This window comes from Octodon degus, unplaced genomic scaffold, assembly GCF_000260255.1.
Source record: "Octodon degus isolate 3935 unplaced genomic scaffold, OctDeg1.0 scaffold00021, whole genome shotgun sequence".
NCBI lineage: Eukaryota > Metazoa > Chordata > Mammalia > Rodentia > Octodontidae > Octodon > Octodon degus.
This window is the reverse complement of record NW_004524597.1, coordinates 20,792,381-20,820,233: the sequence shown is the minus strand read 5'-3', so window position 1 is coordinate 20,820,233 and position 27,853 is coordinate 20,792,381. Positions and strand designations below refer to the sequence as shown.

Sequence of the window (27,853 nt, the reverse complement as noted above, 5' to 3'; positions counted from 1 at the left end):
AACTGTGCTATATTTTACCACATACGACTATGAGGCATAAACAAATACATCCATACAGCATGGTCTGCAACAACCGAAAGTATTTTAAAGAGCCAAATACCTATCAGTCATGTAGCTCAGTGACACAGTCAAACATACTATAGAAGTTGCAGTGAGCAAGTGAGCAAGCCACATGAAACATGAACAGAGCTCATAAGCTTCATGTCCAGCAAAGCTAGGCATAAAAGGGTACTTACGATGAAGCTGCATTTATGCAATCCCATTTATACTAAAATTAAAATACACCCAACAGTGAAGCATGGTAGTAGAAATCAGAAATGTGTTTACATTGCGGGACACTGGGCGGTGACTAAGAGGGGAAAGAGACAGCTCCTGCAGCTCTGGGCATGCTCTGCTCAGCCTGCAGGCTCTCATTACGTGGTTGTGCAACGTCACTACGCTGTGCTAAAGGAGCTATGCACACTGAAACTGATCAAGATTATTTTTTTAAAACACCCCTAGTCTCATCTCTTATTATGATAGAAGTGCTTTAAATTCAGAGATTAGGGGCTGGGGAGATAGCTCAATAGAATAAGTGCTTGCCTAGCAAGTGCAAGGTCCTGAGTTTAATCCCAGGTATTGGAAAAAAAAAAAAAAAATATATATATATATATATATATTATACATATATATATAAAATAAAAAATTCAGAGATTAATTCACAGTTGTCTATGTTCTTTTCTTTGTGTTTCGCCTATTTATGGGGAAATTACTTTAGCCAATGGCACAAGTCTTGATTGTTAAACTAGTTTCAATCTAAAAATGCACGTAAATTACTTCAAATCATCAGAAAGGCTAAATTGGTGATTTTCTAATCTATAATCCTTTCTACTTTAATTTAAAATGAAGAACTTGTCTCTCCTCCTGAACCTGAGTGACTGTGGGGTGCTGAGTATAGACAGCTACAGATTTTAATGCATCTGTCTATAAAGTAAAAATTAATATTTTAAATAATTTAAGTTCCTTTTTTATGACAAAGTTAATAATAGGTAGCAACAGAGACACGGGAGATATCAATGGCTTGGTTTGGAAAGGTGGACTAAATTACCCAATTAATTATTGTCTAACTGACCTCCACCCACGTGTCCTCAATCCAAAACTTGCTAGAAAATTCTGTCTCAATCTCAACAGTTCTTTCTCTCTAAATTCCCTTCCTTCGATGAAAGGAATTCAAACTACTACATGAATTTTGATTTATTTTTCTTTTCCTAGGCTGTACTGCTAACAATGTTTATCTTAGTTACTTTTCTTACCTCCGAGACAAAATACCCAAAGAGTGAAAGTTAAAGGGCAAAAGGTCTATTTCACTCACAGTTTGTGGAGGTTTCAGTCCATCACCAGCTGGCTCCAAGGCAGGGTGGGACATGGCAGAGGGACAACCATCCATGGTAGCAGAAGACAGCAAAAGCAACAAGAGGGAAAGGGGACAAGAGTCTTTCCTTCCCTTGTACTATACACAGGTTAACTGCTCTGAGTCACGTGCAGCACTCATAACCTTAATCCCAGCCAGAAATAGTCCAGAACAATCAGTAGACTGATTTAGCAATCATACACCCTCAATCCCGGCATCACACACTCCACATCCAGCCAACTCTGAAAAACACCCAGGACCGCATGGGGCTTGGGAGGTGAGGGAGCAGTTAGATGCAACCAATAATAATCCTGTTCTCTTTACTGTTCTTTCAGTATCTGTTCATTTTGTGATAGGTCAGGTCACAAAAGGTCATTCAAAGTTTCCCAGGCATTCTGCCCCAAACACTCTCCTTCTTGGTCTCCTATGTACCCTCTTTCCCTCCCTTCCTCCTTCCCTTCCTCCCTACGTCCCTCCCTTTCCCTCTGTAAAATACAACAGCCTTTCCCAGTTCTGAGGATTCTAATATTACCTTTCTAACAGAATCAGAAATTACTTGATATCATACATTTGGACAGGTGACATTCTAATGAAAAGCTGAAGAATTTAAATACTAAAGTGATCAAAACCAAAATTTATAATAAATGCATACTGCCTGGTTTGAATTTGGTAATTCTACTACATAGTTGGAGGAAATTATCAATATTTTGACATAAAATAATGCAGAAAAGTTAAGAAATCTGAGTTAGATTACAGATACCTGAGTGCTAAATGTAAGATAACTGCAAATGATTTAAAAAAAGAGACTTTAGAAGTAATAGCTGAATGAGTCACCAACTGAAGTTTCACTGGAGACATAAAACTCTAATGTCACCCAAGAGTGTTTCATAATTTCAAGTAGAGGGTGAGCTTGAGAAGATAAGTAAGTATTGAAGGAGGACTGAGTGTTCTTTAGAAAACAGCTACTCCAAACCCTCTCTTCTGCAACACTGAAATAATACAGCAAGGAGCTACTGTGGAAAAGGCACTGTAACCTACAGCAAGAAGACAAAGAATGAGAACAGAGAGTCCTAGCCTCATGGGCTTGAGGATTAACCACAAAAGACAAAGAAGAAACCAATGCTATCCACATGTCATGTGTTAAGTATGCTAACACGCATTCTTAAGTGGTAGACAAGGTGCAGATGCAGACCTTTCACACACTCAATGGCATCTGAATTGGGCTTAGACAGAAAGCCAACAGATTAAAAGCAAACCCAGAAGGGCCTCCCAAATGTGAGGCTATATAGGCGAATACATGACAGATAAAGACAGGACAGACTCGGAAGCTGCAGAAACTGGCTGGAGTAACCCTTCCCAACATTTGCCTTGTATGTATCTGTTGAAGGGTCGATGGAAAATGTTTATCATAGTTTTCTATAAAAAAGCTCACCAAAAACAAGATACATATCTGGAAGAATTCAAAACCTTCCAAGGTCAACATGATTTGAAAAACAAATTAAGTAATTAAAATATCACTGTATAAAGATTAAAAATCACATCATCTGGCAAACTGTGAAACACATAGCGGTGCTCAGTGACAACTTATTCCAACACTAATTAATAGAATTTCTACTGCACCATAAAGATGTTCAGGAGTTAAAATTGATTACTGCCAAGTAGCTAATAATTCATAATTAGTTCTGACTTTCCTGAGGGTGAGAATTACAGATTGAAGGAAAAGGGAACAATATACACCCTGCATCTGAAAAAAAAAAAAAAAAAAAAAAAAAAAAAAAAAAAAACCTTAAAAATAAACAATTCAAATTAATAAAAAGAACAGAAAAAAAAATCACTCCATAGACAAAAGAAAAGCCAGAAACATCAGTGAATAATACACAGATTATGCAAGTCTATCAATGTTTTTAAAGTCTCCGACAATAAGCAGTTGAATAAAAAAGTCAAGGTTGAGTTTTAGCTATTGAATGTACAGGACATTCAAAGTTAACTATAAGCAAGAGATGAGCTAATTGTAGAGCTAGATTAGCTAGAGTGAGTGAGGAAACTTCAATAAGAAAAATATAAAAGATGTAAAGTGGTCCTCCTAAATTCATTCTCATTTCTGAAACTACTGAGAAGTATATTCCAAGCCCAACAAGACTTAGACACAATAATGCATAGCCCTCGAATCAAATGAGTTTATAAAATATTAGCTTCAAGATTTACAGATGAGAAAATGATCACATTTGTAAAGCATTTCAGAGATAAAGGAGTTTTGTACTTAGTTACATAAACATCACTACTCGAGCTGACTACACCATATAAAATGTCAAGCGGTAGGTAGCAAGAAAACTTTTCCTCTCCCTATTCAATAGATTCACAGGCTGGAATTGGATGACACCCAGTTCTCCGGCTCAACCTTTCCATCCAATCACATTTTCTGTCGGACAGCAACCCACTCCGCAGCCTGGCTCCAATCAGGCCCACATCTGAACTGCAGGGACTGAATGCAGCGCTCTCCACGGCGGCTCTCTGAATTTTAAATTAAGCTACAAATTCAGCCGAAGCAACCTCAAGCAATATATGCTCTCTAAGAGTACTGCCACTGATTGCCTTATAACCCAGATGAGTCAAGCTCCGGCACTTCAGCTTTAACTGTTTTGATGAGTGTTCAGTGTCCTTCCTTCACACCCTGTAAGGATTTGTTGGGAATTATGTAGCTGGAATGATTTTGGTAAAGTGGTTTAACTTGTTGAAAATTAAGTACATTTAAGCCGATTATTTATCCTACATTTAAGCAAAACCTCTTGTTCTCTCAGGTCACTGTCAGTGTGCTTAAATAAAAAGATAACAGCCTCTTCCACTCTAGATTAGCTCAGGGCACCTACTTTAATGTCAGTTGGCTTCTTGCTCAACTGCATTACCATATTTTTGTACACCTTAGAGGATCACAAGATGCCCCCTTTCAAAATTAAGTTCAAACTGATGAATCAAGCTGAAACTACTGCCGCCAAGACTACGTCACTATCTGAAGTCCTCCAAGTGTACACATCGTCATGACCACCGTTCCGTGGTCGGCCTTCCCTGGTAAAGAAAAACTGTAGACAACCAACACTGCCAAGCATTCTCCACTTTAACTGTTAATGGAAATTCTGTGGACTGCAACAAAAGATGACTTAAATGTTTTAGTATGGCTGAATTTATACACGAAATTACAAAGATAGCTCATGCATGTCTCCCAATCATTTAAAGGGGCAGCTATACAATTGCTGTGAATGCAGATGAAGTATCCCACCTTCCATAAAGCTGTCTATAATGCATATTATACAAATGTCATTGAAACCTACCTATCTGATGCCAGCTAGTATGAGAACTAAAGGCCACATACTGTTTGGGGGACTTGAATTATAAACCACTAAAACCAAGAAGATCTCTCTCTAAGCATAAAATACAAACATTTTAAAGACAACATAAAAAGTTAAAAATTCCTGCATAATAATTTTTATAGGGGGCTGGGGAGATAGCTCAATAGAATAAGTGCCTGCCTGGCAAGCATAGGGTCCTGAGTTCAATACCTGGTACGGAAAAAAAAAAAAAAAAAAAAAGAAAGAAAGAAATGTCTCTGTTCTATCTTTTATACCAGCCAAATAGCTCAGTGGATTAAAGCGCCTGCAAGCAGGGGCAGGGACCAGGGGTTCAATCCCCAGGCTTGCTGTGCTGGCCCTGCCCCCGGGATGCACTGAGACCAGTGATTGAGATTGGGTGTGGTGGCATGTGACTGTAATCCCAGCACTTGGAGGCTGTAAACAAAAGAATCACTATGAGTCAGACCTAGTAGTGAAACCCTGAACACGCTATAGATCCTTCCCTAAAATTAAAAAAAAAAAGGTAAAATCTGTTCTAATATTGCTTTAAAACAATCTTAGAATTTGTAGGGCCAGCCAAATAGCTCAGTGGATCAAAGCACCTCCAAGCAGGCACAGGGGCTGGGGGTTCAATCCCTGGGCCTCCCGTGCTGGCCCCACCCCCAGGGCGGGCTGAGACAGTGATTGAGACTGTGCGTGGTGGCACGAGCCTGTAATCCCAGCTCTTGGGAGGCTGTAAACAGGCAGATCACTATGAGTCTGATCTAGTAGTAAGACCCTGAACAGGCTGTAGACCCTTCCCTAAAAATACAAAAACAAATAAACAAAAAAAAAAAAAAAAAAAGAATTTGTTGCTCTTTTTGTAAACAATCTTATAATTTGAAAGAAAGGTGTTTATGTAAGAAGAGTAAATGAGACTCCAGTTACTGGGATTTGGCAATGGAATACACATGGTCAAATACTCAACTGGAATAAAATGTACATTTACATTTTTACAAAAAAATAATATAGAAGTTCTGCATGCACATATAGATTAAAAAGTGATGGGTAGATGGATTTCATTTAAGGATAACATAGAAATGGGTTGAACAGGAAAAAGATTCGTGGAGCTTTACTTTTGTCAAAATATAAGGAGTGTCACATTTGCTCTGATTTAAGGGAAAGAAATTTCTATTATGAAATTGTTACATAAATAAGAATGCATGACGAAAGTTTAAAAAATTGTTACTATACCACATGTAACCACAAGCTGGGCATCAATTTGTATATTAACCTTGTATATTGACTGTTACTATACAATTATAAAATTAATATGTAGATCTTACAAAAATTCTATGTATTATATTCCACTAGAGACAAATATGCCTTTCAAATTTCACATAACTTATTTAATTGGAAAAAATATAAAGAACAACTTAATTATTTTAACACTGCATCTTTTTATGTCATTCACAATCTACTTATTTTGCTGACATTGAGAAAAGCTGCTTTGGTGTCCACTGATTGTATGGAATAATACACTGACCTTTTATATTAAAATATTGATCTACATTTTGGATTCAAGAAAAAGTGCTCTACTTAAAAGTGTACTAGATCACCTATAAATCTATAATCCACTTCTCTAATTATTCTACTATAATTCATTACCAAGGAACAGTCTACTCACAATCTTATTCTCTTTCCTTTCACAGGCTTACTACTTTTTCAAAATTTTATTGATAAACAGATAGCAATGAGACAGTTTCAAATTAAATCGGTAGTACAGTTTCAATAACTAACACACTGCATATATTCTTCTTAGTGGTTAATTGCTGTACAAGATGCGGACTTGAGATCCTATTTACAAACACCATTAGAACAAATCCTTCTATTCATTAAGAGAATGTAACTATATATCTATCCTAACCACTTTGAGTACACAGATACAAAATGGACATTCATCTGTATACCCCTTTTTTAAAAGCTACAACTCTTGTTGTATGGGTCCTGCTTTACCTTAGTCTTAACCATCCAGTAGAAAAGTATGAAGACGAAATATAGGAAGTAAAGCCATGCTGTTATGTTGAGCTGTGGGGGACTCAGGTCAGTAATTTCTGACATTGTCAGTTAAACAGAAGACCCAATGCTATTATGGGCTACTGGACCCTTTTAGAATAATTTGCTGAGTTTACAGACCTATAATATTCAAATAACTACTTTTGATTTATTTGGGGAATGCTATTAATGATGGTATACTGAAGCCAAAATGAAAAGCTAAATCAACATATGACCAACCTTCTCTAGTACCAACCTTCTCTCCAAGTAGATAATAATCAAATGACAAAATGAATTTAGAGTCATGATACCTAGTTTCTTTGCTTTTGAATCTGATGTCTCAAATGTAATTTTTGTTGAAAATTTTCCCTAGTTATTTTACAGTATAAATCAATCCCCACCCCCATAACTCTAATTTTGGAAATCTATGCCTTCTCTCCAATACACCATATGGACTCTTTCAATGTTGATAGAATTCTTTCACGAATCTGTAACACCAAGCTCTTTCTACCTACCTGTTTCATAAATCTTGCCACCTAAGAAAGCCTTGCCAACTTTTTCAGACACTATAAGATTTCAGGTACATTTCAGTACTTAAATTACATTATTCAGAATTACCTATCAGCTATCAAATATCGAAGGTTCTGACCCATGTGCATGTGGAATGCTATTATCTAAGTGCCAGAATTTACAATTAAAGTGCTGCACAAATCAATACAGTGCATTAGCTATGAATGCACTGTTGGAAGCAGACGGCAGGTTCCAGTGCTAGCTCTGTCCTTTGTTAGTGTGACCTTAAGCAAGTCACTTCTTCACCTCAGTTTACCTGTAATGTGGAGTTGATACAGTGCCTATCACTTATTATAAAAATTAAAAATAGAAATAATGTGAAAAACGCTTAGGGAATACCTGGCATGACAGAAATAATCAATAAACCAGATTATCCTGGATAGGACCATTCAAAATCGCAAGACAGAGAAACTACATTCCCATTCTGATGCTCAAAACTACCTAAAATTCTTGTGTTCAGAAGTAAACCAGAGGTGGCAGAAGAGCTTCAGAAACACACTGCTGAAAGACAGATAACATGATTTCTGCAAACAGGACTAAGCACTCCTAGATGTTCGTGGAGCTGAATTTACATGGTTCATTTCCAGGTTGTCAAACTAAAATCGTTTCCCCAATGTCTAAAGATGCTTCCTTAGGAAACCATCATTTCTGCCCACTCTTGATTGAGATATAAAATAGTTTATACGATATGGGGCATTAAATCCTTCTTTACAAAGAATGCAATTATTTCCTGTATTTATTCTGAGCAGCCAAATTCACTTTCTCAGTGAATCAAGTTTAATGAAGCCGTAAAACATACATTTCCTCCAGGAAAATACAGGGTTTTCTGGTGATATTTCTCCCAAACGCATATAGAATTCTTGTTGAGGATACCTTAATTAACTTGTTAGTTAATAAGATGAATACCTGGTGGAAATGTAAAGATGAAAGAGAGACAGACAGACAGACAGACAGACAGACAGACAGACAGACAGAGAATGGATCATCTGAGCATAAACTTCACAGCAGTGTTTCAACTCTTTCGCATGATCGTATTTCAGGTACAACTTGAACACTAAAATCCTTGAGTCTTACACAGCTAACTCCTGAGAGCTGAAGTGTCTCCACTTCTTTACCTTTCTTACTACTTAAAAAGAAGAAAATCCTGACTGGGTTACACTTTTGGACACTTCCTCGACCGTACACATGAGTATATTGGCAAATGTCACATGTGCGGTTGCAAGTGGCATTGCCGTTGGGCACGTTCCTACTCACACTGCAGGCGCAGCACGGGGCTGTCCTCCAGCACACACAGCCCTCTTGAACTTGGCCCTGAGCTGAGAGGAGTGCGCAGGTGTGCTGGCACTTGCCTCTCTCTGGGCTCGGTTGCTGGCCTGCATATAATGCAGTAGGAAAGGCCTAATGGTGACGTCTTGGGCTTTTGCTTCCTGTTTGCCCCATTAATCATCAGTAGGTGGAAGGTTGGAGTTTAGGATGAGCCAACTGGAAAATGAAAGGGACCCTTTGCTTTCCCATTTGTCATTTGCATTTGGTGTCTAGACAGTCACTCCCTTCAGGAACCATCTGGACAGGCAGTGATCTATGTTAGAAAAAAACAAAGGTAGTCAAGCTCCTGCATAGAGGGCAGACTTTAATGGCGTTAAAACCCGAGAAGCGCCATTTGGCACTAGACCAGAATAGCACTCTTTCTTATGGGCTGTTGGGTTTATATAGACATCAGTTATCTTTTTTTTTTTTTTTTTTTCTTTCCCCCTAGTTATCTTCAATCAAATGCTTTGTAACTTTTGACCACCCTGTTGTTGGGTCATAGTACCTACATCATCCCATCAGGGTGGCAGTTCTGCTGTGGACCACTGGATGGCAGTGGTCTAATTTCGTTAGTGTAAAACACAGTGTGTTTTTGAGCGCAGTGTGAATTTGGTTCCCTTGGCTTAACATCCTTTAAAAGCTTCTCAGTATCAATGATTTAGAACAGCAGAAACATTGAAAAAAAGTTAAAGAAGAAAGATAAGGAATAGCGTGGAATGTTCCCTCTCTTGCAGTCTTTCACACCTACTATGATAGCAGAGAGAGACTACAGTGCAGAGCTCCGACGAAGCATTTGGTTTGGCGATCATTGGACACCACAATTCTAGAGTTTTGTGAGATACATTTCCCAGCTCCCAACCCCTCTTTTTATGGTGGAGGAAGGATAGGCTCAGATGCATTCCCTTGAATGGAACAGGTCATAAAAGTTAAGGAAATTTTCAGAGACACTCACTGTAAGATGTACAAATTTAATAATTACTACTCTACAACTAATAAGCTGGCCATTTGGAAGGTAAACGTTCAAGTTGAAGGCCCTTACTCTGTTACTATAGATGAGTAAATTGCTCTACTGGTGTAGATCTCCAACTTGAAGAAGACATGTTATTTTTAAAATCACAAGTGGACAAGGCCAAAAAGATAGCTCAGTAGACTACACACCTGCTTAGGCAAGTGCAGGGACCAGGGTTTGATCCCCAGCACATGCCACGCCAGCCCCATGGTGGCACACACCTATAATCCCAGTGTTGGAGAGGCTGAAACAGGAGGATTACTATGAGTCTGAGCTGAGTGGTGAGATCCTTTACCAAATACATAAAAAATAAAATAACATGTAAACATCTCAATAATGCTTGGAAAACAGATTAAATACATAACCTTAAAAATAGGATGAAATGAAATTTTAAAATGACATGAAATTTTAAAAAATAATTTACATGTACTTGCTTCTTAAAATATATTCAGTTTCAACACCAAGAATAAAAGAAAAGACCATGGCTTACCTCCCATCTCGATCCCAGTCATATACCTCTATTTTGATTGTTCTGTCCATGAGAAAGACATATGTGAAAGTTACTTAGTAAGACTATAGTACAATATGATTGATAATTAAAAACCAAATTATAGCTAGATTTTCTTAAAGTACTATGTGAGTGTAGGTTTTACAATGTAATCTGGAATTCATTGAACTTTATTACTATAGTACAATTTATAATGTAATCTGAAACTGATTTAACTTTATTACTATAGGACAATGTATCTTAAAGTCAGATCCTAGATGCTATATCGATTCTTTAAGTGGAGCAGAGAGAATACATGGGTCAAAGGTTCTCGATGCAGTTACATGTACCCCGATGCAGCTGTATTTCTCACTCTTAGAAGGAGTCAGAATCACGTGGGTGCTTACCGGCATGGGTTACTGGGTCTTTTCCCCTGAATTTCTGCCTCAGTATGTCTCTGGTAGGGCCCAGGTGTCTGAATTTCTATGATTACCCGGTGATGCTAATGCTAATAAATGGTAACTGAATTATGGCAACTATTTTCCAAGAAAAATGAGTCTGGCTCAATCAACTTGCAGATTTACTAACTCAAAACATTATCAGCTTAAGTGGGGTATTGTAATTTGCAAAGGAAACTCAGTGAAGCACCATAATCGCTAGTTCCTATGATACTGATTACTAGAATAAACATCTTTTTTCAAATATGGTAAATAACAAGATATATAAAATAACAAGCAGATTTTTTAAAATTAATTTGCTTTACTTTTGGGATGAAGAGATATTTTCATGTCCTAATTTTTTAATAAACTTTCACACACAAAAAAAATGAATACCAGCTTTTCGGGACCACATCCCCAGCTAAGCATAAAAACACCTGTTCTCCATCTATGGAGCTCTTAGCAATCAGCAGCCACGAAAGTAGTTATACTAAATAACATTTCCCAGAGTAATTCACTTCCATAGCCATAGTCTTCCCCCCTGTGTACCTACATATTCCATATCTGTTTGGTACCAGGAACCAAACTCTGGACCTTGCACTTGTCAGACAGGCGCTGAACCACTCAGCTAGATCCCCAGCCCATTTTGAAAAGATGTTCCCTATGTAAGCCTTGAGGCAATGAACATTCCAGAACTATAGTATTAAGTTACAGTGGAAGTTCATATCCAACATATTTTTCACTTTTACATTTTGTTTAGATAATCAGTCATTTTAGCCAGATTTTAATTAGACAAATCACCTCTCCTTCTCAAACCAAAGGCTTAAAAAGAGTTATGTGAAATTGTTTCAATAAATCATCCATGCTTTTGTAAGCAAGAAAGTACAAAAACAGTTTGGCTTAGATTATTAGATCTATACTAAATATGTAAAATCCTCTGAAAAGTTATCGTTTATTTTACCTGTCGTAGTCTCCATTACATAAAGCTCTGACTGAGATTTTGAAGGCCTGCCAGACAGGATTCAGAGTGTTTTTGACAACTTCTGTTCTATGACAAATCGTAAAACTGCAAAAAAAAAAAAAAAAAAAAAAAAAATTCAGTTATTTTTCTGACTCAACAATAATATACTGCTTTATTATCACTCCTTTTTTGTGTAGAATAAAAGTAGCAATATCTCTGTTACTGATATCATATTTAAGTCACATGATAAAATTTGTGGTGGCCAACTGATACACTGAAAAATAAGTGTTCAAAAATGTGAGACCACCAGTAACCTGAGAAGAGCAGCTGTCTCAAACAGCTGGGGGCAAACACTTGACTAAAGAAAATGTCAACTTAAGAAAGAGAAGAGCAACTAGTGTGAAGATAACTTTTGATGAGTTCAGAGGTAAAGAATAAAGAGACATTTATGTGAGAGAAGCTCTTACGATTTGGATCTTAAATGTGCTCAAAAGGTATCTGGTAGCTCCTTCAAAGCCTGAAGTACTATGGGAGGTACCACAGCCCTTAACAGTGGCACCTCACAGAAGGAAGCGGGATCACTGGATGAATGCCCTTGGAGGGGATACAGACCTCCAGTCCTTCCCTTCTCTCTGCTTCCCAGCTACGTGGGGGAGCAGCTTTCTTCTACTATAAGCTCTCTGTCATAACGCTTGGCCTTACCACAGGCCCAAAAGCCACACAGCCAACTTACTGTGGCCTGAAACTGCGAGCCAAAATAAACCATCTCTCCTTTTAGATTGATTTGTTCATGTGTTTTGTCATTCATAGAAAGCTGACCACCAAAAGAGCTGAGGGAAAAAGGTTAGTCAAGGGGAAGGATTTCTGTTGTTTATGTTACTTTTACTTTTTTAAGATAGAGCAAGGGCAACTTCCTTTGCTAAGAACCCAGTAAGAAGAAACTATATTGATGCATGCCATGAGACAGCAAGACCAAGCAGTGCGATTTAAACAGGTGACTGTAGCTTGGACAGAAGAGAAAGACCAATCCATCATCGTAACCCAAGATGCTCCATGGTCTACTTTCTGGCCACTTCTTATACGGCACACCAGAATTTTTGTTTCATTTCTACAGCCACAAAAATTAAATAATTTGACACTAGAGATTTCTCCTAAGAAAATGACCTATATTAAGATACTTATGCGGCTGATTCACTTTCCTCCTTAATTCTCTAATATTCAGGTGGATTGCTATATAAATATAAATGTACATGTGTCTACTGCACATAGAATTGTAAGAAGAATATTCTTACTAAAGAAACTACAGTAAGATACTTTAAATGAAGCCATTTACCAAAAACAGCTATTCCAAAGAAAACATTACCTAATTATGAATACAGGTCAAAGTAATAGATACAAAATAAGAAAATAAGAATTCAAAAACAGTCCATTATAAAGCTTTTTCATTAATGTTTCTGGTAGAAAGTAAGTTTTACTTATAAAACGAGCCTAAAGACACTGGATAGTATGCAGTTTTAAAAACATTTCTATTAAAATAAATTCAAAATAAAGCAAAAATCTCTAAACCTAAGAAATGAGATATATATTCATTCAGAAATCATCAAAATTATTTTAAAGCTTTAACACATATGCATTAGTACATTTGGTTTTGGAGCTAGCTAGCTGGTGAACTAGTTTGCAAACACCAGTGTGTAAATATACCCATAAAGATTTCATTAAAAAGATTTAACAAATTTAACAACTGTTTTAAAATGCTTTTGGGGTTTTGTGCTAGTTGTACTTTTGTCCTAATGCTTAGATTTTAGTTCATGAATAAATATCATGTTTGGAAGCATAAGAAAATTTTGTAACAGAAGCAATACCAGTAGCACTAAATGGCTGACAAACAGAAATCTTATGAGTGTAGAGTTTCACAAATAAAGAAAACCAGTAAGAACAAAAGTAGCTTGGTATGGTAGCATATGCCTCCCAGCACTTAGGATGCCAAAGCGGGAGGACAGAGGAGATTCAGAGGCCAGCCTGGGCTACAAACGGTGTTCAGGACTGACCCAGACAACACATCAAGCCCCGCCTGGACAACAGAGTGAGACACTGCCACCAAAAAACAAACAAAAAAAACCCCATATAACTATATAATAATATAATACAGATATATGTAAAATTCATAAAATCAAGAATTCAGTTGAGAGGAGACAATATTATGACTCCAGACATTTAAACCGTTAAGTTTCTCTCTAGCTCTGAATGACTAGAAAATACAGCTATACAAAATCCAACAATTGGGCCCCATAACAAACACGGCCAACAGATACCCAGTAGCTGCAGCAACAAAAATCCCATCATAAGTAGTAATGTATCATTTAAGACTGCACAATTTTGTCAGCTTAAATAGCAAAATTTCTGTGTTTATGTAATACTTTACAAACTTATATAATATCAATGATGTATAATTTTGCTTAAAAGTGTAGTAACACTGATGGATTTTTTTCATTCTAATACCCTGGCTTTTAATGTCCAAAGGGGGAAAAAGAAAACATTTTTCTCTTTACCTAATATTTTATTATATTTATTTGTTACAAACACAATGAGAAATGATATACTACAAAACAGTAAAAATAGTATTATTTTGGTTCCTCCTATATGTTCACAAAACTTCCAAATGCTTTCTGTATAGTACTCATTTCCTTTGACAATCCTGTGATACAGCTTGATGATCACCTCATTTTACAGTTGAGAAAACGAAGCCTGAACAGAATTTTAACAGGGCCCCACTGCCATGAAGTATTAGGGTCATAATTTAAAACCTGGTAATAGAACCTTAACCTTGTTTTTGGACACTGAACTTTCTCATGAATACCAACAGTACAATAAAATTCCCACAAAACAACAATCAAATACATCAAATAAATGGTACATTTATATGCACAAAATTTCTCTTTATAACCCATATATATGTGTTCAAACCACACAGAAAGCAATCTATTCTTCTAGCAAAAATATTCAAATGTACTATAATATAAGGTACAATTTCACTGAACATTAAACTCAGGTATCACTGCAAAAAAATACTGCAGCAATAAAAAACAGGTCATCTAATCCTGTCCCTTTCATAGAAAGAGGAATAATTGTTCAACTGTATAATAAAACACATTTGTTTACGCAGTTTAGGTTTTTACAAGATGTCACTCTTTCCTATTATTAAGGTGTTTGTATGCAGATGTTCCCCCAAAGTCTCATCAGCTCATGGGTGGGACTACGGGGAGGTGACCGGGTCACGAGACATGGCACTTGTCAGTGGAATAGTCTGCTAATGAGTTTTGGCTAAAAATGATTTGGGAGGTGGAGCTCTGGTTGGAGGAGGTGGGTCAGTGGGGCGTGGCCCGCCAGAGGGTATCTCCCTGTGCTGGACCATCACAGCTGGCTGACTCTGGATTGAAATCTCTCACCCTGAGCTAAAATAAGCCTCCCTAGTAACAGACACAAGACAATTTAATCGTGGTATAAAAAGTAGACGGATTTCTATGAAACTGAAAGTCATTTAAACAACATGACATAAACATTACTTATAAAATACTCATGAGGATACACCCTGTCACTAAGATATAAAAATCAACAACTGTTAAAATACCAAAGTAAGGTCCTCCATTTATTAATTTAATGAGCTTCTCTGACAAAAATAATAACTCAAATGTCATCCTTATGAGAGAGTTAAAACAAATAAAAGATCAGTCTACCTGCCATCTTCATTGCTTCGATAAAATACCAGAAAAGGATCCGATTTTCCAAAGAAATCCTTCTTGTCCAACTTGTTTGCACAAAATTGCATCAAAACAGCATCCTATAAAAATTAATAAAATATCACAAAAGCTGGGCTATAAATAAGAACTACAGTTATCAAGCAAGACTTGACAAGAAAACACATTTTTCATCTTAATGCAAATGGCCAGGTGTAGGAGAATCGCAAAGAACATAAAATTGCTTTTTGTAGGATTGTGCGACTTTAACAATTTCTCTAGAAATTTTCATTCAAGTCACAAAGCTATGGCTTCTCAAAAACCTTTAGCATTTCACCCTGGAAAGCAATATTAAGATGCAAGATGACTCACAGAGGACTCTCAATATTCAACGTTATAAAATAGGATTTTTCATTCATATCTCCAATTTTTCAGGTTCACATTTCTACAGCAAACTCTTCTTCAGTCAGTAAGCATCTACCTACCATGTGTTGATATTGAGATGTGACTACATCTCAGGTATTAATCATCTAATGATCATCTGGTCCCAAAAAACAGACTCTGATGAAATAGTTTATAAGCCCGAGTGTGCTTGGGATTTTGTCTGCTGATTGGTGAGGGAAAAGGCTGCCATTTCAATTACAAACAATTACCACAATGCCTGAATAATGATATTTAAAATAATTTCTATTATAGCAGACTGAAGAAAAACAAAGCATGTTTGCTTTCCTCTATAAAATAATTACATAGTGCTATGTTAATTACGATGTGAAACCAATCTTTGTTAGCAATTTATATACCCAGGCATTCATAGGCTAAGTAATTTCAGGGTTTCCTAAATCAAAAGAGTTAAACATTTAGCTGAATTACAAAAGACAGGTTTTATTTTTGGTAGAAAATATATAGCTATTCAACTTAAAATCAATACTTGTAGGGTGTTTTATGTTTTATAACTGAAAGGAGATGCTAAAAATTTAGGGGAAGAAGTGTTATGGCAAAATACTTCAGATCAATTTCAAGAGGTCATGGTCTGGATACTATGTGGTGTCAATACTAACAATGTTTGAAAGTGTGCAGTTCTCTTCCCTACTTACTCATTTATGTGGAACCCTGAAATACTTATTAAGCACTGACCTAAAATTCTCATTACTGCTCAGTAGTCCGAATAGCCATAAAAGATGATGCTATTTCTATTCATTCATTCATTCATTCATTCATTCACTTATTCATTCAGCAAACAAATACTTCTGAAGCAACAAAAGTTGAAATCTTGGAACAATGAGATAAGACAATTTTACCCCTTAGAAAAGCCACAGTTCTAGATTTTCTGTGGCTTGTAGGTATTTATAGTATGACTTTACTCTGTCATTTAGAACATTAACTGGGATAGCTGCTGTCAGAGTTATAATAAGACAAGTATACTGTAGTTGGGCATAGTGACAACATATTATCTAAGGGAAACTGAAAGAACATGCACAAGAATAATACAAACATCACTCTTACCTGGAAAGTGTCAATTAGGGTAACTTTTCAATTGGTAGGTAAAAGACTAATGAAAAAATATCTTTATTACAAGGGATATTTGTAAAAATATCCTTACTACAAGGAAAGCAAAAAGAAAATCACCCTCAATAATTCAAAATATAAAATCAAAGGCAGAATTGAGAAGAAAAGATTATCCCTGTTTTGTTTTACTGCGTTTTTCACTTTGTTTTGTTTTCAGTATTCTTAATCTTTAATCCATAAAAATGATGGTGATTTTCTACAAATTCAGGGAAATGAGACACTCTTGAGGCAGAGACATCACTCCTCTCTGCATGGTCTTTCAAAGCACCTGAACCAAAACATGATTCTGAGAAACATTTGACATATTTTAAATACATAAAGGATAAAATTATTTATCTCACATTGAAAAGTAAACATTAAAGAGGTTTAATATTAGGAAAGCTTAACGCTTCTTACAGTCATTGGGAAACTTGTAACTAAGTTTCAATTTCAAAGTTTATATTTGTTACAAAATAATTAACTGATTAAAACTAAAAGTTCCTTTTGATGCAGGCAAACATATACAGTAATATTGGGAAAATAGGTCTTTATAATTGCCCAGGGTAGTAACTGTACTGATTTGGACAGAGAATGATAGCCATAGGCCTCATCCACATGGAGCCTGGCTTTTTTTTTTTTCTCGGAACCAGGGATTGAACTCAGGCCCTTGCGCTTGCCAGGGAAGCACTTATTCCACTGAGCCATCTCCCCAGCCCCCTTTTTTTTCTTCTTTTTATTAAACCAATGGCTTTGATGAACCTGGAAGCAAAATTCCAGTGGCACAGAGTGCTACTTCCCCTTTTTTTTTTTTTTGAGCCTGGCTTTTAAAATATGACTGTATCACATGTGTACTCAAGGAGAAGGAAATTACGAAAACAACACCACTCAGCGTAGCTTCAAGAAAACAAAACACCTAGCAATAAACATAACTAAGGAAGTAAGAGGTCAGAAAATGTCCCTTGCTCCTAGATAGGCAGAACCAACACTGTCAAAAAGGCCATACTCCCAAAAGTGTTATACAGATTCCGTGCAGTTTCAGTCAAAATATCAACAGCATACTTCACAGAAGTAGAAAAAGCAATCCTAAAATTTATATGCAGCCAGAAAAGGCCCAGAAGAATAAAAGCAATCTTGGCCCTCAAGAACAGAACAGGAGACATCCCATTACCCAACTTCAAGCTATACTACAAAGCAACAATAATTGTAAAAAAAAGTCATAAAACTGTAACAAACACAGCTATGTGGATCAATGGAACAGAACAGAAAATGCACAAACATCCCCAGACACATCTACTTCCTCTCAAGGGACTGAGGGCATACATGGGAGGAAAGATCACATATTCAATGAATGGTGTGGGAAAATTGGTATCTGCTTGCAAAAGACTGAAACTGGATCCGTGGCTCTCCCCGTGTACTACACTAAAATTAAAATAGATTAAAGATCTAAAGAGTAAGACCAAGATTCTGAGCATCCTGGAAGATAAAATAGGGAGAAAACAAATTTGCAACAAGACATAACAGCAAGAATCAACAAAGGGAATTACATCAAATTTAAAAGGTACTGCACAGTAAAGGAATTAATTACTAGAGTGAAAAGATAACTTTTAGAAGGGGAAACACATTTTTGCCCACTGATCCTCAGACAGAGGAGTAATATCTAGAATATATAAAGAAATAAAAAAGATCAGCCCACCTAAAATAAAAGACCCAATCAAGAAATGGGAAGGGGAGCCGGGGAGATGGCTCAGTGGAATAAGCGCTTCCCTGGCAAGCGCAAGGGCCTGAGTTCAATCCCCGGTTCTGCAAAAAAAAAAAAAAAAAAAAGAAAGAAATGGGAAGGTGAAATGAACAGACATTTCTCAGAAAAAGAAGTACAACTTGCCAAGAAATACATTTTAAAAATGTTCAACAGCTCCAGCAACTAGAGAAATGCAAATAAAAAGAACGCTAAGATTCAATTTTACACCAGAAAGAATGGCAGTCATCAAGAAATCGAAGGCAGCACAAACCAGCAGCCTAAAGCACCTGCTTAGGCAGATGCAGCGGCTGGGGTTCAGTCCCCAGAATGCCGTGCTGGCCCTGCCCCCAGCGCACACTGAGACAGTAACTGAGACTGGGCATGTTGACACGCACCTGTAATCCCAGAGCGTGGGAGGCTGAACACAGAAGAATCACTACAAGTCTGATCTACATAGTGAGACCCTGTTGACCCTGTAGACACTTACTAAAACAAAACACAGATAAATAAAGGACAGCTTGCTTCGTTGTGCAAGTCTTTCCCATCAGGCAGACCAGCAACCACCTAACCCAGCTTTTGTCTTCGAGTCCTTCTCAGTGCTGCCACCATTTCTCCCCAGGCACAACTGATTGCAGTGAGACCAACAGATCCCTACAGTGGCAATGTGAATGTGTACAGCATTATGGAAATCAAGACGAAGATTTCACAAAGAAATACTATTAGAAATTCCACATGACCCAGCTGTGCCCCCTTCTAAGTTGGGTCCCCAAACAGCCAAAGACATCAGAGTACAGTGATCCATGCACGCCAACGTTTGCAGCAGTACAACTCAGCACAGCTAAATCCTGTATACGTAGCAACAGAGGGAGAGGGAGAGATAAGGACTATGCAATGTTTATATGCAGTGGAATACTGCTCAACCATAAAGACAAATTTGAGACATCTGTAAGAAAACAGATGCACCTGGAAAATATAATGTTGAGCGAAATAAATCAGACACACAAGCTTAAATACTATATAGTATCTCTCATTTGAGTAAGGAAAAGTACAAACAAAGTGTACAATTACAGATAGAAGAAGACAGGGGGATGGATCCCTTACAAACAGAAAAGAGTCCTGGAGCCTGAAGATTAGAGGAGAGGGAGAGAGGATGGAAAAGTGAGCAGAATAAAGACAGACCATGTACAGAAGCAAATGAATTTAAGCATTTTATGTCATGAACATAAGATAGGATTAATAATATCAACAACATAGAAGACAGAGAAAAGGGATTTACAGGAAGAGGGAGGAAGGAGTGAGTAGAATGAGACTAAAAAACAATCACATTACATTGTTTACATGGATCATGTCTTAGTTACTCTTCTCTCATTGCTGGGACAAATACCCAACGCTCAAAATGAAAGAAGGAAAGATTTATTTAGCTCACAGTCACTGGAGGTTTCAGTCCACACTCAGCTGGCTCCAAGGCAGAGCAGCACATAGTAGAGGGCAACCTTTCATGGGGGCAGCAAAGAGCAAGAGCACAAGGGAGGGGTAGCAGCAGCTCAAGCAGCTGGCTTCTCTTCCCACCTTACATTGAAATGCAAATCACCTGCCCTAGGGCGGGTGCAGCATCCACGCCCACAGTAATCAATCACAAACTCCAGAGGCTGCCCCAAGACTGCATGAGGCTTTGGGGGGGACACCTGTACACAAAGCATAACAGACCCACTCCCCAAGATGATTGTAAACTGCATGTGATACAAACATGTAATAAAAGCAATAAACTTTCAAGGGGCAAGAAGAGTTAATTTTGCTTTTGGAAGGTGGGGCCTGCTGGGAAGAGGTGTGTCATGGGGCATGACCTAGCAGAGCACACCTCCCTGCCTGGCTTGTTCTTGCTCTCTGTTTCTTACTCAACAAGACATAAGCAGCTTTCCTCAGCTCACTGTCTTCACCATGATGCCTCAGCTTTGGGATCACTCAACCACAGACTGTATCCATGAGCGAAAACAACCTCTTTAAGTTGCACGTGTCAGAGGTTATAGCACAGTGACCAGAAAATGATGGCGAGATTTTGGTAACACACAGGTGGGGGAGTTGCTATGAATATACCCCACCACATGGTTCAGAAGCTTTTGAAAGAGGTTCACAGGAACTTTGTAAAGGTTAGGATATATTAGCTAGAAAAATTCTTGAAAGTATAAGCCAGAAGCTCAGAAGACCAGAATATAAACAGTAAAGGTGAGGGTCAGGAGTTTCTAGTCGGGAACAAAGACTGTTGGCAGCTGAACCTGAGACCATGTGCATTACACTTTGCCACAAAACCTGTCTACATCTTGTTCTTGTCTTGAGACTTTGCAGGAGGCTGAAATAAAGGCTGGTAGAGAAAATTTCAAGCTAGCCTACATCCAGGCTATTGCATGGATACTGAATGCAGCTTTGAACTAGGCTTACAGTGAGAAGCAGCAGCAAAAAGTCAAGATGAAATGTTGTAGAAAACACTCTCCCAGCCAGCATACTTCAGTTGCCCAGGTGACAGTTCCTGTTCCCATTACTTATGTGTCCTACAAACAGCTAAGTTACTATGATGCATACTATAAGAGCCAAAGATAGCCAAATACTCCATCTCTGTATAAGCCCTCCCTTTCAACCCTATAAACACCTCCCTCCCTGGGCCTTCAAGGCCTGATGTTTTGAAGAACAACTGATTCCTTGTCAGTCTCCATCTGATATTAATTAAATATGCCTCCAAATCCTGGGTGTCATTTTGGTATTTCTTTTGCCATTGTAGAATGATTTGAAAAATTTTGCCACTGGCCAAAAAAGAAGCACCAGTAAGGTTCAAGTGGAGAGTTTGTTTGCTGAAAACATTAGCATTAGAAAAAAAGCCAAGTATTTTGCCTGAGGAAAACAGGAAAGATGCTTTGACATTATTTCAGAAATCTACCAGACCCTACCCGTCTCAGGCTCAAAGTGAAAAAGTAAAAAGCTTATGAAAACAGAGCTATAAAATTTAATTTTTGCCTTGTGGGGTTTAGGTCTTATTTTTGGTCCCATTTCTTTCTGTCCCTTTACTTCTCCTTTTGAGACTTGGAATATTTACCCTGTGCCACTGTATGTTGTTTAACTCTGTTTTTATTTTTCCAGGGATTCAAAACTAATAGTTTGCCATGAGTCTCAGAGGAAACTTTGGTCTTGGGCTTTGGAACAACGCTGGCATTGTTACGACTTGGCAGAGACGGACTCAAAGAGATACACGTGAATCTTTAGCGACCCGGGAGCAGAATGGTATTTTAGATCAAGAATCACTCCCTCCAAACTTTGATATCCTCGGAGAGGGCTTTTGGAGGGTGTATGAATCATGGGTACAATATAACAGATGTGGTTTCAGGAAGGGGGTCTGCTGGGAAGAAGCAGGTCACTGGGGGCATGACCTGGAAGAGGGCATCACCCTCCTCAGCTCACCCACAGAGAGAGCAGCTTCCCCGGCACCTGGCCCTTCCACTACGCCGTTATTGCACTGGAACCAACTGGCCCGAAACCAAAATCTGTGAACTGAGATGAACTTGTCAGTGCCTGGCACTGTGTTCCCGTGACAAAAAGTAACTTAAGAATAACACAGAAGAGATTCCATCCTATTGAACAAACATAGTAATTTGGGTTAAAAACAAAACAAAACAAACAACAACAACAAAAAAAAAAACAGCATTAACATACTCTTAAAGTGCACTGCAGCAATGTTCTGCCTTTAAAAAGAAAAATCTCGGGGCTGGTGAGATGGCTCAGTGGTCTAAAGCACCTACTTAGAACAAGCTTAGCAAAGCACAGGGACCGAGGTTCAATCCCCCAGCACCACATGCCAGCCAGCCCGCCCCCTGGTGGGCTGAGCTGGCCACACACACTAAATAAATAAATAAATAAATAAATAAATCAATCAATCAATCAATCTCAGGGCCAATGTAGCTCAGTGGTCTAAAGCGCCTGCTTAGACAAGAGCAGGGACTGTGGTTCAATCCCTGGCACCACATGCCGCAGCAGCCCTGCCCCAGGGCAGGCTGAGCCAGCTACAAAGAAAAAAGAAAAGGGAAAACTCTCTTAGATGCAATACCTCCTGGGAGGTTTTAAAGGTGTCTCTTTAATGTCTCACAGCATCCTCCACTACCAGCCCCTGGACATCACATCCACATAGCTTTCCACCTTAGTGCCTGACATTAGCTGAATGACGACCCTTAGGTGGACAAATCTCTGCTCTTTCTTTGATCTGAGACTAATAAATGTTACACACACTGTCAAACAGGCCAGCAGTTATCATTTCCTATTACCAATTAGGTGTCCATTGTATTCACTCACAATATATTTGAACGGTATACATCTTCTTGTTTTATCCCCATAGTGAGTTTTTATAATGCCTGTCTTTTGCCCAAATTATATTCATTGAACACAGGGATTAGACTTGCTTGTTGTGTGAGGTTCTTCTTTATGTGTGTGTACATCTGCTATCATTATTTTCTCTCAACAGTGTGTTCCCAGCATCCATTTCAGGAAAGTTATCCTATATTTTAATAATGAATCAATCAATCGAAAATTGATTCATAAGTACTTTCAATATTCTTTTTTTATCAAATTTTTTTAAAAATTGGGGCTGGCAAGATGACTCAGTGGAATAAGCACTTCTCTGGCAAGCGCATGGGCCTGAGGTCAAGCCCTGGTTCTGCCAAAATAAAATAAAATAAAATTAAATTAAATTAAATTAAAAATAAAATAATAAAATAAAATAAAATAAAAATTTTTCAAAATTTAGTATTTCCTCATGAGTACTTTCAATATGTTTTCTTTTACATTAAAGCTTTAAAAAATCTTTATTATGTATGTGTTTCTTTGATACAGGATCTTGCTAAGTAGCTTGGGCTTGTAATGATCATCCTGTCTCAGCCTCCACAGCACCAGGGTTACAGGCGTGCCCCACCATACCCAGTCTCAGTGACTGGTGCGGCAGCATAAAATGCAGTACTGGGGATTGAACCTGGGTCCTTGCACTTGCCAGGCAGGTGCTTAGGCCGCTGAGCTATCTCCTTGATCCCTCAATATACTTTCAAAGTACATTCCCAATATGACTCATAAACTGTATTAGATTTGACTAGATGATAAAACTATATAAGGCTAAGAAAATTAAGGGGAATCGCACAATTTACAACGTCTACATTGCTCAAACACTGGTCTTTTTCCCTTCAGAGTATCCAATTGGGATAAGTAATAAGAATATTAGAGGGGCCAGGGAAATAGCTCAGTAGAGTAAGTGCTTGCCTGGCAAGTGCTAAGGCCCAAGCTCAATCCCTAGTTCCGCAAAAAAAAAAAGAATATTAGAATATTTGGAAGGAAATATAGGACAAAGGCTTCTTATTATTGATCTTTTCTTGGATATGACATCAAAACCATGGTCTGTTTTTTTTTGTTTTTTTTTTATTCTCCAAGCTGACTATGGAGAAGTAAGTACTCTGGGTCCAGTCACCTGCTCTGTCTTAATCTGTTTCCTGTTGCTGGAAGAGAATTCCTGAGATTTGGGCAATTTATTTAGCTCATCCTTCTAGAGTCCAGAAGTCCACAATCAGGCGCCTGCATCTGGGAAGGCCTCACGCTGCTTTATCTCATGGCAAAAAAGGGAGAGCTGAATGAGTATGTGTGACAGAGCTGAATGAAGTGAGCTGGACCAGCTTGGGATTACTGACTTGGCCCATTGGTCCCAGTAACTAATCCAACCCTAAATCAGTGAGACTTCACAGCTCCAAGGAAGCCACCAACCCCTCTTAATGACCTAATTACCTCTTAAATGTCTCTTAAGTAGCTTAGACTGGGGACCAACTTCCAGCATAACTTTTGGAGGGAACAAACTATATTCAAACCATAGCATGTCCCTATCCCAACAGTAACCAAATCTATGGTGAAATTGAACTTTAGTTAGAATTCAATGGGAGCTCAGAACAGATACCTTATCACTGGTAGCAAATGCACTGAGTGTATTAGATACTCAGTTAACTTTGTTTTTCAGAATTGGAAAAACTAGCTAGCCATGCTGGTGTGCATTGTATCATCTCAAATGAAAACTCGCTTTTTGTTCATAAATAAGATTATCAAGTTGACAGTGTATGATCATAAGTTTATGTTTACTACATTTTGGGAATATAATGAGGTAAAAGTACTTTCATATTAAAAAAATCTAACTAATAGTTGTCCTATTTATTTTTATAGAAAAACAGTAAGAAAAATTCACAAAAGAAAGGTACCAAAGATTTCATTCACAACCTTCCAAAGCTTTAGCTACGGTTTTAAATAATAAAGGGCTCATTAAAACATAGCATTTCAAAATTATTACCTAATTTGGCATTTTTTTAAAGAACCTTTGGAGAATTAGAGTCAAGGTTTGAGTTATGTGCATTCTCAATGGTTTTGTGTCACTGGGTTATGGTTTGTGTCTAGTCATTCCGCCAAAGCCTCTTACAGTCATGGGGCAGACTTCTAGAGTTTGCGATTAATCCATGATACAATGCTGGGATTATGGATGTGAGTACTTCCGGGATTATGGATGTGAGTGCTGCACCCACCCTGGGGATGATAATCTGAAGGCAATATAAGGAAGCAAAAGAGGCTTGCCTCTGCTGCTGCTCCTGCTCCTGCCATTTAGCTCTTGCTGTTTTGCTGTTTCCCACTACCATAAACAGCTGCCCTCTACCATGTGCCACTGTGCCATGGAGCCAGCTGAATATGGACTGAAACCTCCACAAACTGTGAGCTTCCTAAAAAAAAAAAAAAAAAAAAAAAAAAAACCAACCATGGTCAGCAAAAGCAAACCTAGACCGGATGGGTTATTTCAAACTAACAAGGCTCTGTATCACAAAGGAAGCAGTCAATAAAAGGAAAAAGCAACCTACGCAAAAGAGCAATCTATGTGCAAACAAATAGCTGATGAAATATTGATCTCCAAAATCTATAAGCAATTCAGACAACTCCACCTAAAAACTGGTCAGGGGATGTAATTCTCCAAACAGACATACAAAAGTCAACAAGTAGTATTTTAAAAATGCTCAGTAACACTAGGCATCAGTGAAATGTAAATCAAAAGCACAATGAGGTATCACCCCATATCCTCTGCAATAGCTATTATAAAATACAGACAGAAATGATTATAAGTACTGGGGAGGATGTAGGAAAAAAGGAAACCTTTGTACACTGTTGGTGGGAATAAAAATTAGAATACCTACTATAGAAACCAGTATCGAGGTTTTGTGAAACATTACAAATAGTATGGTAGCACACACCTGTAATCCCAGAACTTGTAAGGCTAAGGTAGGAGGATCATTGAAAATTCAAGGCCAGCTTAGACTGGCCTGTCTCAAAGCAACAACAACAAAATTATAATAAAACTACCACATGATACAGCGCTCTAATTTCTGAGCGTTATCTACAAAGGAACTGAAAACAAAATCTCAAAGGGACATCTGTACTACCAAGTTCATTACAGTATTATCCAAATTGGCCCATCAGCAGATGAAGGGTATCACTCAACCATTAAAAAGAAAAAAATTCTGCTACTTGTGAACACAAAGGAACCTTGAAGATGTCAGATAAGTGAAATAAGCTAGAACATGGGAAACATTATGTAAGTGAAACAAACAAGACACAGAAAGGTAAATACCGTATGAAATCACTTAGATCAGGAAGGTAAGAGTCAGACTCAGGGAAGCGAAGGAGGGAACACTTGCCAACAGTTTCTCTGGCAAGATGAACATGTCCCAGCCATTTATATGATGAAGTAATTAGAGCTAACAAGACCCTATTGTATACTTTAAAATTTGCTTAGAGAGTAGATCTTAGGTTAAGTGTTCTTATTGCAATAAAAATAATACACTATGTAGGAGGGAGTAAATATATTTATGGTCCAGATTGTGGTGACAGTGTTGTAGGAACCTATTGCCAGACCCAATGAATGTTATTATACATTAAAGAACAGAGCCTCCTGAATGCCAATTATCCCTCAGTAAACTGGTTTTAGAAACAGGCTATGAGAATTCTAGAGAAACTGAAGCCACAGCATGTAACCTCACTCAGCTAAAGAATGAAAGCAGGAAGACCGAAATTTACGTGTCCTAATGCTATAGCCTGCACTCACTATCCACCACGTTAACAAAAACAACTTGCTTTAAGAAGAGAGAAATGCGGACTTGTATGCTTCTGAGCATCAAAGAAAATAATTTCATTCAAATTTTGAATGCTGAAAACATACATTAAAAAGCACAGATGCAACTATCAATATTTCCTAGAAAACACTTGTGAAACCTACTCTATTAGCATAGTAATTAAACTCTATTTCAAGATTTATTGGTGTTACTAATGACACTGATTATCATGAAAGCTGTGGCTAAGAATTAAAATACAAGAAAATGATGTCAGACCAATATTCTAAGCAACAACCTACAGCTCTGAAATGTGAAAAAAATATTTTTATTCATTGGAAGATAATCCAGAAATTGTTAAAGCTTTACACTAGAAAAGAGAACAAAGAGACTCAGGTTATAAGTAATAGATTCTACTTTGTGTTGTTCATCTTCATAGAAAAATGTCCACGTTCTTTAAAACAAGACCGCAGAATTGAAAGTCAAAGATACTCAAGATGCAGCCCTGCATCCCATGCTCAACCTATGCCCTCAATATCTTGGCCCTATTATGAAGTAGAACTGATGATGTGTTCACTTATCTACACACAGAATCAACTCCATGAACTCAACATGTTCACAAAAACACGTGTTAATATCACTATAAAGGACACGTATCTTATTGACGTGAACTTTCCCTTTCTTATACTGAACACAGATTGCCATATATGAGCTCAGACACAAGAGGTATAAAAGGAGTAATAAAAATGTGTGCCATTTGACCTAAACATTAAAAACAAAATCATAGGGAGACTGGGTGTGGTGGCACATACCTATAATCCCAGCACTTGGAAGGGTATAAACAGGAGAATCACTATGAGTCTGATCTACGCAGTGAGACCCTGTACACCCTGTCCTAAATACAAAAAAAATTGGGCTGGTCAAATACCTCAGCCAATTAAAGCACCTGCAAGCGGGTGCAGGGATGCTCCCCAGGCCTGCCATGCTGGCCCCACCCTGGAGCAGGCTGAGATGGCAAGTGAGACTGGGCGTGGTGGCACACCTGTAATCCCAGCTCTTGGGAGGCTGTAAAAGGAGAATCACTACAAGTCTGATCTAGTAGTAAGACCCTGAACATCCTGTAGACCCTTCCCTAAAATACAAAAA

The 27,853-nt window shown here is 37.9% G+C and overlaps 1 protein-coding gene across 1 annotated transcript in view; it reads right to left on the bottom strand.

Annotated features, from left to right (window-relative positions):
• Positions 1-27,853, bottom strand: part of Cpne8 (copine 8) — a 250,510-nt gene that overhangs the window by 101,343 nt on the left and 121,314 nt on the right. The window contains exons 9-11 of the mRNA XM_023711426.1: positions 15,275-15,378; positions 11,541-11,645; positions 10,146-10,187 (exon numbers count right to left, since the gene is read on the bottom strand). Of these exons, the coding sequence (XP_023567194.1) occupies positions 10,146-10,187; positions 11,541-11,645; positions 15,275-15,378 (251 nt within the window). The remainder of the gene's footprint in view (positions 1-10,145; positions 10,188-11,540; positions 11,646-15,274; positions 15,379-27,853) is intronic.